Source organism: Mytilus californianus, unplaced genomic scaffold (assembly GCF_021869535.1).
Source record: "Mytilus californianus isolate M0D057914Y unplaced genomic scaffold, xbMytCali1.0.p SCAF_1, whole genome shotgun sequence".
NCBI lineage: Eukaryota > Metazoa > Mollusca > Bivalvia > Mytilida > Mytilidae > Mytilus > Mytilus californianus.
Genome location: NW_026262581.1, coordinates 90,972,635 through 90,985,571, shown reverse-complemented (window position 1 = coordinate 90,985,571; position 12,937 = coordinate 90,972,635). Strand labels below are relative to the sequence as shown.

Sequence of the window (12,937 nt, the reverse complement as noted above, 5' to 3'; positions counted from 1 at the left end):
AAACAACTTTCTTATATCTACTCACATTTCCATTGTCTTGTTCACTCTTAGCACGGATACATTCCACTAAGTTAAGTAAGAGTTTACATGACATGGTCTGTATACTACTGGGTAAGGAATCATCATGGACATTCTTGGAGAACAGATTTACAGCCAGTGACAAATTACTGAGTGGCAGAGATTGTCTAACATGATGTACTAAGTCTGCTAATGTACTGTAGGCCAATGGTCTGTAATATAAGGTGACACAACATGTAGTTTTATTATAGATGAACTTCATTTACTTTGAAATTAAAACAATAATCAGTCCTCAAAATTGTGCGATGATTAGCAAATAATTCTGCAAATAAAACTTTTATTGACTTAAGATAGCTATAAGTGTATCAATTACATTTTCTGAAAGCAGATTTGATTAATTATGGAAAAAACAGCATGATACTTCACATTTTTATACAACTGGTTTTAATTTTCTAGAAAAGCAGTTTACTTCTAAACTATGATTTATGCCCTGTTCACTTTTCAAACTATAATGTATACCTTAGAGATTCATATGTGGTCCAGCCAGTTCCAATAAGCACATTCTCATCAAATAGCTGATCTATACAGGTTACAAATTCTGAAAGCAGAAATAAGAAGATACCAATTGTTTTGCTTAATTTCAACATTGGGATTCCTTAATTTAACTTTATATTCACCATTATTTCATGACTCTGAGTATTTCAGTTCAAAATAAAATACTTACTATTGCGTAGATCTGTAGCTAAGATATGTCTGGCTGCAATTAATAATTCTTTGCGCAAATGTGCCACTTCCTGTGGACAAAATGTCAACAATCCCAGCAGGCCTTTCACCATTTGTGCAGAGTGAGTTTGAACTTGTTCCTGAAATAAATATTATCTGAATTTTAAGTCCAGAATGCTATTAGTAATTGATTTTCTAATCAAAGCTTTATCATATGCATATTAATTTACTCCCTTGGAATTTGTCTAAATCCTAATTAATCCTTATAAGAGTTGGAATATTTTATTTGACAACATTTAATAAGTAAATTTCAATGATGTTCATCTTTTCTACAATGTTTAGATGCAGTTCTTCTTTATTTCAGTATCACACAATTAACTTCAATTAACTTTTATAACTACCTGGTATATTCTGATAATATAGGCTAAAAATGATAAGGTTTTAATCTGAGCTGCTATGAAATCAACAAATATCTCCTTGTTGAAGGATGGACTAGCCCTGTAAAAAAATTTTTTTTTAAAATAAACATATGTCATATATTAATATAATGGCTTTGGAATTAAAAGAAGACAACGAACAGGAAAAAAATGAGCTAAAATTGGTTTTGCCAGATTCCCCCTAAAACATAACGATGAATCAACCTTTTTTCTTGTGATTTAAAATCCTATTATTACTTAGGAAAAGTGAAATCAAGTTTTTAACCTAAAAATATAAACTTATTGAATCATGATAATTCAAAATAAAATGTTTAGTTCCTTTTGAGCTCAATACAAAGAAGCATCAGTATTTAATCTGGATGTTTTAGCAATATTTATTGTAAAAAATTAAAAAAAAACGCTTTAATCAGAATAAAAAGGATGCAGATATGCAGAATTGTGAGATTCTGTACAAATGTAACTTACCTTTGAACAGCAGATGGTTGTAAGATAATTGTATTCATGATAAGTGGAATAAATTCTGCCACTTCTTGGTGAACATTAGGTTTATATAATTGATACATTAACACAACAATTATAGGCAGCTCTGCTAAAACTTTGAGGGACAAAGTTCCTTTGGGTATTATATTGTACTGAAATAAAATAATACTAAGTTCTGAGTATCAATTATAGTTGCATAAGGTGCATCTGTTTTATAGAAACCATGTTCTTTTTAACTAGACTAACACTTTCTGCTAAAGACAAATGGTTAGCTCTTAAGGATTTTAAACTCAGAATATACAATATACAATATATACAAATAAACTTGTATTTTGTATACAGTCAACTCTCAATATCTCGAAGTCAGCCGGACCAGAGAAATATTTCGAGATACCCGTAGTTCCACTTAAATGAATACCGGATGTTTGACAGACCAAGGGATACAACTCTTGATTAGCTTGTTATGGCTAAAATAAATCCAGATGAATATGAGTAGAGGATCAATAGTCTGAGATTGATGTATCTATATGTAATGGTCTTTTATTATTACAATAAAATTATATGATTTTTCGTCTCTTATTTACTTCTTTGTACAGTTACAATTTTTTCCTGTGGTTTTTAGCAGAGAGAGTAATTTCCAATCGATCTTAGCGTGAATTAAAGTCGACAAAATTGTTCATTCATCAGGAGTCGAAATACATATATTTATATGGAACAAAGTTTGGGACCACGGGAAAACTTCGACTCATCTGATATTTCGAGTTCAAGACAACAAAGTTAACTGTATTTGTATAACAAACAATTGGATATATGGATCCTAATTTCAGCTGAAAATTACAAATGAAAGAAACTAAAGTCACACATATGTATAGCAAACACTTTGGCTGACAGAGACCCAATATTGCTACACCCTTTGTCCTATCTCTTTTCAAAACGGTTTAACATGAAGAACTTTAAAAGATGGTAACTTCAGAGTTATCAAAATCCCAACAGTAATAACAAACTTACTGAGATATTTTGATTGTCAGCGTTTTTCTTGTCTGTAAGAATTGTAGTTGTAGTAAAAGTCTCCTGTAATAACTGGTCAACATTTATCTCTGTTACATCTTTCACTTTAATTTGATTCCTTGGTTCAAATATTTTTGGTAAATGGTTTGGTAAACCATTGTATATATTTTTAACAAACTGCAAAAAGTCTTTGATCTGCAAAACAAATATAACATCATTCAATGTGTATGCTTACATCCACGTCATTTGGCTTCTAGAGAATAGTTGTCTCATTGGCAATCATACTGCATCTCCTTATTTTTATATGTATTACTTTTGGCTTCTCTAGAATAGTTGTCTCGTTGACAATCATACCACATCTCCTTATTTTTATATGTATTACTTTTGGCTTCTGGTGGATAGTTGTCTCATTGGCAATCATACCACATCTCCTTATTTTTATATGTATTACTTTTGGCTTCTGGTGAATAGTTGTCTCATTGGCAATCATACCACATCTCCTTATTTTATATGTATTACTTTTGGCTTCTGGTGAATAGTTGTCTCATTGGCAATCATACCACATATCCTTATTTTTATATGTATTACTTTTGGCTTCTAGAGAATAGTTGTCTCATTGGCAATCATACCACATCTGCTTATTTTTATATGTATTACTTTTGGCTTCTGGAGAATAGTCGTCTCCTTGACAATCATACCACATCTCCTTATTTTATATGTATTACTTTTGCAACTAATAATTATCATCTTAAATCTGCAATATTGGCATCTGGATATCAATTAACAATAAGACAAAAATATCCTTAACCTGTGTGGTCATCACCTTCATTTATTCTTATCTTAACACATGAAAGAATACTTTAAATCAGTTACAGCTCTTGACATTTAAAGTATGAATTTTTAGTCAAAGCTTGATGGCTAAACATTTTTTACATAATACTTGATTTAAAGGATGAAGAATATTTAAAACAAAATCATTAACAAAATAAATACATTCAGAAACTTCAAATTGCACCATTAGATTAAAATCATATTCCATATTCACAGAAACAAAATGCTCTTGAAAAAAACATATTGAGAAAAAAAACCACACCTACCCAAACTATTAACATATTCTAAACATAAATAAAAATGCTTTTGAAACAGTGTCATCTTGAATGTTACAGACACTTAAACTTATCGCATTCTATATGGTTATTTAGTTGTATTTTATTAATCTAAAATATTACAAGTGAGAAAATAATGACTACCAAAATCTCTATGGCCATGATGACAACAGTAAACTTACCTCTTCATTATACTGAGGTCTGTACTGTTTATGTAATTCTATAATAATTCTCAGGCATACAATCACATTTTCTTCATTCTCAATCTGAAATTTATAATTCATTCAATCAGAAAACATTTAACAAGAGAAAAGTTTAATATATAATATACATATGATTATCATAGATTTCTATGAAATGAACCTAAGCGAAAAATTATATCAAAGTCACTCAAGCATGGCATGGAGTCAAAATGACTTTAATGGTAATGAACAAGGCTATACTACGTAAAAGTAGGTTTGTAAACTCATTGAGAAATGGACTTATAAAGATAATACTGTGTGATCTAAATGGCATCGAGGATATTAATCAATGGTGTGACATAAACACCTGTTTTTTTCATTTAGATTAGAAAGCACAATGTAAAATACTTTTTCATATATTTATAAGCTTAACCAATCATTAATTTTACCTTCAGAAGTTTGAACATTAGAGATAAAATCTGTTGCACATATTTCTTCAGATGCTCATTGCTTGGTATACGGTGAATGATTTCCAGCATCAGCTTCCGTAATTGCTATAATAAATTGAACTTAAAAGTTAGAGCATCTTAGCAGAAAGTTTACAATTGACATACATTCAAAGTATTAGACAGAAAGGTCAGCAAGTTCAGTGTTCAGAAGAAATTATAGAAAGCCTCATATCTATTATAAAAGACCTTATAGTGTTATAAACATATTTGCAAAGTAAAGCATAATTCATGAAACAAAGGCTATCTTTTGGACTAGGAATGAATATATAATAGTTTTCATGATAATTGCCAAATATGCAATAAATGGTTAAAAATAATTATTCAAAGGCAGTTACTACTATACAAGGTCAAATGAAAATTTAGGTTGTTTTGACTTATATGTAGATCTTTTGATCATCAATTTTGCTGCTTACAGTTTCTATCTGTCTAATAATTTTCAAGAAAATTTGTCTGTCCAAAGGCAGAAGCCTGTAATTAAGTGGTTCTAGTTGGTTGCTGTCTGTCTTACTTGTTGTTCATTTGTAGATCTAGCTGATCATAAATCAAGCTGTTAGTTTTATCTTGTATAGTTTTACAATTTGTCATGCTGGGGCCTTTCATAGCTTATTATATGGTACGGGTTTTAATCATTGTTAACAGCATACAGTACCATTTAGTTCATCATTAAGTTTCCGAAGGATAGTTGTCTCATTGGTATTATTTCCTGATTTTTATAAAAACAAAAAAATGGTCAAAATTGTCATTAAATGGCAATAACACATAAAAGGAGATATCTGATAATTTTGAAAGAAATAGAAAATGGCTAGATCTTGGCATTCTGAGCATTTTGGCCCATCTGATTACTTTAATCTTTTACGGTTTTCAAAATATTCCACAATTTTTTTACATTTACCCTAATGTTTTAGCTTAGACATGGTGTCCACGTTGCTTGATGGCAGAAATAAAAAAAACACAAAATTTATTCTCAATACCCTAAGGACCAACTTTGGTTGAAATTGTTTTGGTGGTTTCATGACAGAAAATTTCATTAAAATGATTATGGAGGACAAATGCCTTGAGTGAAGACAAAAGCTAAAATGGCCCTTAGTGCCAGGTGAGCAAAAAAAAAACAAACACCTTTAACATATTGTGTAATTACCCTAAGCAGGTCCAAGAATTTCTGACAGAGAATATCTTTTAAAGTCTTCTTTTCCTTTTGTCATAAAATTAAATAGAGATTTACTAAAGGATAAAACCTTACATGTAACTTGTTAAACTAACATGAAATTACTCAAACAAATTCTGTTTTCAAAATTCTAATAGTAATAACCAATGGAATAATCCTATTTTAAACTGATTGGGTTAATCTAACTTAATCATTCAAAAGAACTTCTTGACATTAAATCTTGTTCTCTATATACTTTAAAGGCTTTTTTGACAATTTAATAATTATAATCCTCAAAAAAATTTCAAAAAATAATTGTACTTGGTAAAAAAAGAATTTTTAGGAAACATGCTTTAAACATCTTAATGGGGCCCAAAAAATTACTGATACCTGAATTTACCAGCATATTCTTTTAAATGGTAACTATCTTTACTTACATAACTTGATTTCTTTAAGCTTGATTTACATACATACATTGATTTCTTTAAGCTACAATTTACCTGCATATTCTGTTCAGCAATGAATTGAGGTTCTCCATCATCCAGAATTTTGAGGAATACTTTCAAGGCATCACATAAAAACTGTGGATACTGAGGTGATTGTACAACACTCTGTAAATTTTAAAGTAATGATAATAAACTTTAATCTGGCTAACATAAATTATAACAAGATGTGTCAGCAGTACAAATTTCTTGTAATCTCATAATAACTTTTATTATTTAACAATGTATACCCCTATAAATATATTTTTTTAGTTCAACATTTTAAATGGTGCTGGGTTTTTTTCTATTGAAAATGTTAAAAATCCCTGCTAACAGCCAATAATATAGTTTCAACTTTAATTTAAATTGCATGTTACATTATTACAATAAATCTACTTTAAAACAAATGATATATTATTACAATAAATCTACTTTAAAACAAATAATGTCTCAATTTAATAAATAAATAATGAAATGCATGAAAAAGCATAATTACCTCAAAGTTTTCACTTAATTCCTGAGCAGCTTTTAGCTTTTTCTCAACAACTTGAAATACAAAAATAAAATGATTATATTAGGTCACACCAAATTTATTGCTTGTTCTTCAGACTAATTCTGTTGAAAAAAGGGGAAAGAGCAAACAAACGTTTTCATTTTTATTTTCCAAATTTTTTATTACTCAGAGGCAAAAGAGTTTTTCTTCTAGCAAGCGACAACATTTTTTATAAATTTTAAAACAAAATGTATGGAATTGATCATATTCAAACAAGCCGCACCGTTTTAAAATTTATCCTACGGAAGTTTATGTCAAATAGTAAAATTTTACTAAACAAACTAATTCTTTAAGGAAAATACTAGTATTCACTTGGTAAAATTGTGGAGTTTTGAATGTAATTCAGTGTATTTTAAGGACAATTAAGGCCCAAAATCATATTATGCCTTCTCCTTTTTAAATAAACTTGACGACAGGGACATCATTATTAATGTAAAGTAATATGTATAAAGTATCATTTGACAAATTAATGTACATGTGTGTGACAGAGGTAGTCAGATCTTATCAGACTAAACTACAAGTGACCTCTACTCCTGAGAGGAGATCATCAGTGAATATTGTAATCATTCAACCTCTTACAATACCTCATTATTAAACTAAGAATCTTGTTGGTTTTTTTAAAAGTAATTATTTCATTCATAGAATATAATGGTTCATACCTATTACACAATAGCAAGTTCTATGGTCCATGTACTTATTTGAAGTAACATTTATTTTAGAAAATTTAAGGAGTTCTGAATGAAAAACAGTTTCAAGCCAATAAGGCCCCAATTCATAATATGTCTGAGTCTCCTCCTTTTAAGTTATACTAGACAACAGGAACATCTTTTTTAATGTAAAGAAATATGTATAAAATATCATTTGACAGATTAATGTATGTAACAGAGGTAGTCAGATCTTATCAGACTAAACTACAAGTGACCTCTACTCCTGAGAGGAGATCATCAGTGAATATTGTAATCATTCAACCTCTTACAATACCTCATTATTAAACTAAGAATCATGTTGGGCTTTTTAAAAATTATTTCATTCATAGAACAAATGGTTCCTACAAATACATATTTCACAGTAGCAATTTCTATGGTCATGATGGTCCATGTATTTATTTGAAGTAACATTTATTTAAAAGCAAATTTAAGGAGTTTCAAATAAAATACAGTGTATTTTTTGGACAATAAGGCTCAAAATCATATTACCGGTATGCTTTTTAATTTTTCAATCATACTCAACAACACAAAGGGAACATAATTTTTAATATAAAGTAATATATAATAAAGCATAATTTGACAGTTCAATGTATGTGACAGAGGTAGTCAGATCTTATCAGACTTAACTTCAAATGACCTCTACTCCAGAGAGGAGATCATCAGTGCATATTGTAATCACTCTACCTCTTACACATTTTGTGATTTTCAAGAAGTTGAGTTATTTTTAAATTTAAATAAACATTGAGATTGGTTCAAACGGATTAAAAGACGAGTTTAAGTATATAAACATGGTGACCTATAGTTGTAAATTTCTACGTTATTTGGTCTCTGGTGGATGATTGTCTCATTGGCAATCATACCACACCTTTTTATTTTATGGATAACTGGAACATGTGATCTGTGAAGTATGAAGTCATAACAAAACAAAAGCAATATAATATTTCCAAGAAAAATCTTTTATGTCAATATGATGAATCATGGTTAAATGCAAATCATTTAGAAAATTTTTTTTTTTAAGTAAACCATACTTCCTGGTGTAGGGTCAGCAATCAAAGCAACATAGGATTTAAATGTGGTCAGCTGGGCTGTCAAATCATGTGGACTTAATGGTGATTGCAACATCTTGATAAGTCTTTATCTGAAAATATAACAACACAAAAAATCATAAAAGTAGTCTTGTAAAATGTAAACATTTCTACATTGTGCAAAAATCAGAGACGTCTATTACACAAAGACAAAGTCACTATTGATTTCTTGTATTGAACAGTGTATTCTGTCTTTACTTAGATAGGTGTTTAGTTTTGCATATAAATGTAGGTAAATTAATTTCGTATCAAACTGTATCAGACAACAAATCCTACTTGTACCATTATTAACCTAACCATTTCTGGGTAGTATTTTTTTTAAAGTAAAGCAAATTTACAAAGCAATTGACAATTGTTAGATCATGTACAATCTTTTGATTTCTAGTATATCTGTCAGATGAAGGCTAATTCAGGAAACTGCTTTGAACACTATCAATTTACTGTTTTCAATATCCTTATACATTGTACAATGAGCCTATGTCTTTTTGGCGTACAATATATGGTTCTTGTTAAGGTGCATATTTTACAAAACCATAATAATATTGAAAATATCAATATCCTGTTGTTTCTATATTTGTTCTTAATCAGTTCTTAATTATTAACAATCAGTATGTATGTTAGATTGCATGTGTTGCAGGGATGGGGTAATTGTAATCTGTAATCGTAATCGATTGTAATTGATTACATTTTTTCCAGTAATCGATAGTAATCTGTAATCGAAGACATTTTCGATTACATGTAATCGTAATTTAATCGATTACAGCAAAAATTATGATGTAATCATCGATTACTTTTCGATTACATTTCGATTACTTTAGTAAAATAGTTTGATGAAATATAACCTATATTAAATGAAAATATGTATATGTTTTCATCACTTTATAGTACAGATAAAATAGAATGTATTAAAATGACATAAGAGTTTATCAACTGCCTTATTTCTATCTTTTGTCTCAAGCTGCAATATGATCAACCAGATCCCCTACCAAATTTTACTTTATATCTAGCTTTTCAAAACAAATGGATTTATGTGCTTGTCAATAATTCAAACCTTTTATATTAAAATAAGAAATGAGTCTTAAGTTAAGTTCTGTACTACATTAAAGTAGTAAGCTTATTTGTATTAAAATTCCTTAAAGCATAATTTTCAATAAGAGTTGAAATTTTAGCATAAAATAGATACACAGTTGATTCCTTATAATGTTATGATATAAAAATTAAGAAAGTACACAAAATCCTTACAACAATGAAACAATGGCTATGCATTGAAATTCTTTTTCAGGAATAGATATGTGTATCCCATTTTGACACTATAAATATATATTGTTTATAAATTGAATAGAGAATAAAAAAATCTAAACAAACTTCTTGCTTCACTAATCAGATGATCAAAGACTTCTAATCAGTAAGATGCAGACTTTGTTTTCATTTCAATTATGTCTAATTAAGAAGGAGATTTACATTATTTTGCCCCAGGTTATAAATTGTACTCCATTGGCAGTTTAATAACCTGTAATTAGGGTGGTTATCCAAACAAAAGGATTAATTCAGGCATGTCATTATAATTATAAATTTCGATCTTTAAAATTAGCTGAACTAATTAATTATTCTACTATTTTTACATATTTTTTTTTCAGAGGAAAATTCCAACATTGTAATTAACTATGTTAAAATATACCTGTTTTTAATTAGTAAAATACAAAAAGCTAACTTAAGTCAGTATGAAAGCAAAATTTATGAAAAAATCTACAATATATATAAGTGTTTGATGCAATGCGATGTCATCTCTCATTCATGTTGAAAGCCAAAATTTCAAGAATTTTTGAATATTTGTGATCCTCAGTAAGAGAATCCATCTAGAAAACAACTGTCAACTTAAAATTTGGAAACAATGCTTTAAATGTTGTTTTTGGTAAAGTTCTAAATTTCCACTATACAAACGTTGAGCAACATAATTGTGTTTAACTTACTTTATTATTTTTTTATAATTTTGTAGCATGTAATTGACAGTAATCAAAAAGTAATGTAATTACTTTTGATAAAGTAATCGATTGCAATCGATTACATACAAATATCAGAGTAATCGATTATTAATCGATTACACAAAAATCCTTCATGTAATCGATTATTAATCGATTACATTTGTCAGTAATCGTGCCCATCCCTGATGTGTTGTTTGTGTGGATATTGTATAAACTTTGTGATTTGTATTAATTTATATGCTCTATATGGGCCCTTTAATCAGGAATAAAGACATTTGATTTGATTTGATTTGTTCAGAAAGTGTTGATTATCTAGTTGTTGTAATTTTGTATTTTGTATTTTATGAATTTCTATACAATGTACCAAATTGGGCCTTTACCAATTGATATATTTGCGTTTGGACTAATAAAATATTGTCTATTAAAGTGTCTAAATGCATCCTGGCTGGATGATTTTCTGTCTGAACATGCCCCACTATGATCCTGTGCTTCAGCTGGACATGTCCTTGTTACACAAACTGAATCCTACCATAATCAAAATTAGCCTTCAGCTTTAAAAAAGATCCAAATATGGGGCCTCTTGTCAATATTTTTACTGGAAAGGAAATTGTTCTTTTGCACAACAATAGTTTCTTCTTCTTCTTTAAGTTTCTAGCGATCCTTCAATTATTGAAGATTAATCAATCTTGTATTTTATGAATTTCTATACAATGTACCAAATTGGGCTAGCAATATGTTACTTATGATGGTGTAATAGTAGTCTCAGGGAATACACATAGGCGGATCCAGGGGGGGCCTGGGGGGCCCGGCCACCCCCCCCTCCTTTTGTGGGAAAAATTTGGTTGATTATATAGGGAATCACTGAAGCGTGACTGGAGCGGGCCCCCCTTAGGTCAGTCAGCGGGCCCCCCCCCCCCCTTACAAAAAATTCTGGATCCGCCACTGATACACCACAAAGACTATAAAAATTATGAATTGAATTGATATATGCCGACTTCAAATGAAATTTACTTACTTTTAATGCTTCAGCATACAAAAAATAAGGGGAGATAAGTGCATCAATCTGTGAACTGATTGAAGTAATCAGGCCACAGAGCGACAGCAGAACATGGTGTCAACTTTTCTTTGTCTTTTGTCTGATTTGCTATATATATAAGATAGGTTCTTATGTTGATGCCTTACCTAAGTAGCATTCTTTATATGTTATATTTGGAGAATCTGTCTAACGCTAAATTCCGGAAATCATTGTGTTGATGAAATTCTGAACCAATGACGGATATAATCATGCACCTCTGTATTTTGTTAGTTTTTGAAATATTTTTTTTGGTCTAGACTCGACTATTAAGTTCAGTGGTGCTGTAACTATTTTAATTCTGAGTGGATGACAAACAATTGATATGCGATTAAGATGAAACCTTGCTTAGTATCAAAGATGAGGTTATTGAATCATGGGTAATTTTTCTGTTAAGTAAATTTCCCGCTTTTATTTAAATAAAGGGACGACCTGGTATAAAGAGCTGAATATAAATAAAATAATCTTATGAATATAGTCCTGTGTTGCAGAATACTCATTTTTCATCCTGTTTTGGCCAAGATTATTTATTTTCGGTTCTTACCAGACCAGGCACAGCACCAAAACTGACGTAATTATACTGAACAAATATTTTAAACTAAACAACATACTTTTCTAATATCCCTAACTCCCTAATGTCATGGTTTTCATCCAACAAAATGCAGTCAAACCCAGAAAAATTTCAGGCAATCCCAATAGACAAAAAAAATACATTCACAAAATACAGTCTTAATTCAATCTAAACGGCATCAGTATTCAGTGTGATGATGAGGTGAAACTTCTAGGTGTAACCATAGACTTTAACCTGGATTTCAATACACACATCTCAAACATTTGTAAACAATCAGCACAACAACTTATTTCTTATTTGAAAAAGAATTGGAATTTATCTAACGAGAATATAATCTATAAACTTACAATTTATCACTCCTCCATCCTTTCGAACCTCAGCTATTGTCCACTTACATGGCACTTTTGCAGTGAACAAAACACAAAAAAAATAGATATAATACAAGAACGAGCACTCAGATTTATTTACGATGACTACAAAAGCTATTATAACTCTCTACTGGAACAGTCTAAACTATTAACACTAAAAATCAGGAGAATGAGAACCACAGCATTAGAGACATATAAAATAATAAATAAAATCAGTTCGGATTTTTTTACATAATTTGATAACCATTAAATTTTAGGTACAAAGGCATAGCTGATAACCACAACCGAAAACAAGGTATGGTAGGAAAAGCTTTGGTTATGAGGCATCAAGACTATGGAACTCCTTGCCTAATGAGGCAAGGAGTCTATCAACCTTTGCCAGTTCAAAAATTATATTTCCACTACCGGGTAGCTGTTTTTCAGAAAATTGTACCTGTAGCTCATGTAAGTAATGATATCTCTTGCTGCCTCATAACTAATCTTTTAAGCCTCAGCTTGAGCTTTATTTAT

General features: G+C 29.9%; 1 protein-coding gene across 1 annotated transcript in view; it reads right to left on the bottom strand.

The window, feature by feature from the left end:
* The window catches only part of LOC127725943 (transformation/transcription domain-associated protein-like), a 70,850-nt gene extending 59,172 nt beyond the window's left edge, over positions 1-11,678 (bottom strand). Inside the window, exons 1-12 of the mRNA XM_052233251.1 lie at positions 11,599-11,678; positions 8,378-8,487; positions 6,586-6,635; positions 6,108-6,218; positions 4,404-4,508; positions 3,955-4,038; positions 2,667-2,861; positions 1,644-1,810; positions 1,143-1,239; positions 743-881; positions 538-616; positions 26-230 (exon numbers count right to left, since the gene is read on the bottom strand). Coding sequence (XP_052089211.1) covers positions 26-230; positions 538-616; positions 743-881; positions 1,143-1,239; positions 1,644-1,810; positions 2,667-2,861; positions 3,955-4,038; positions 4,404-4,508; positions 6,108-6,218; positions 6,586-6,635; positions 8,378-8,471 — 1,326 coding nt within the window. The 5' untranslated portion in view covers positions 8,472-8,487; positions 11,599-11,678. The remainder of the gene's footprint in view (positions 1-25; positions 231-537; positions 617-742; positions 882-1,142; positions 1,240-1,643; positions 1,811-2,666; positions 2,862-3,954; positions 4,039-4,403; positions 4,509-6,107; positions 6,219-6,585; positions 6,636-8,377; positions 8,488-11,598) is intronic.
* Positions 11,679-12,937: the final 1,259 nt, after the last annotated feature.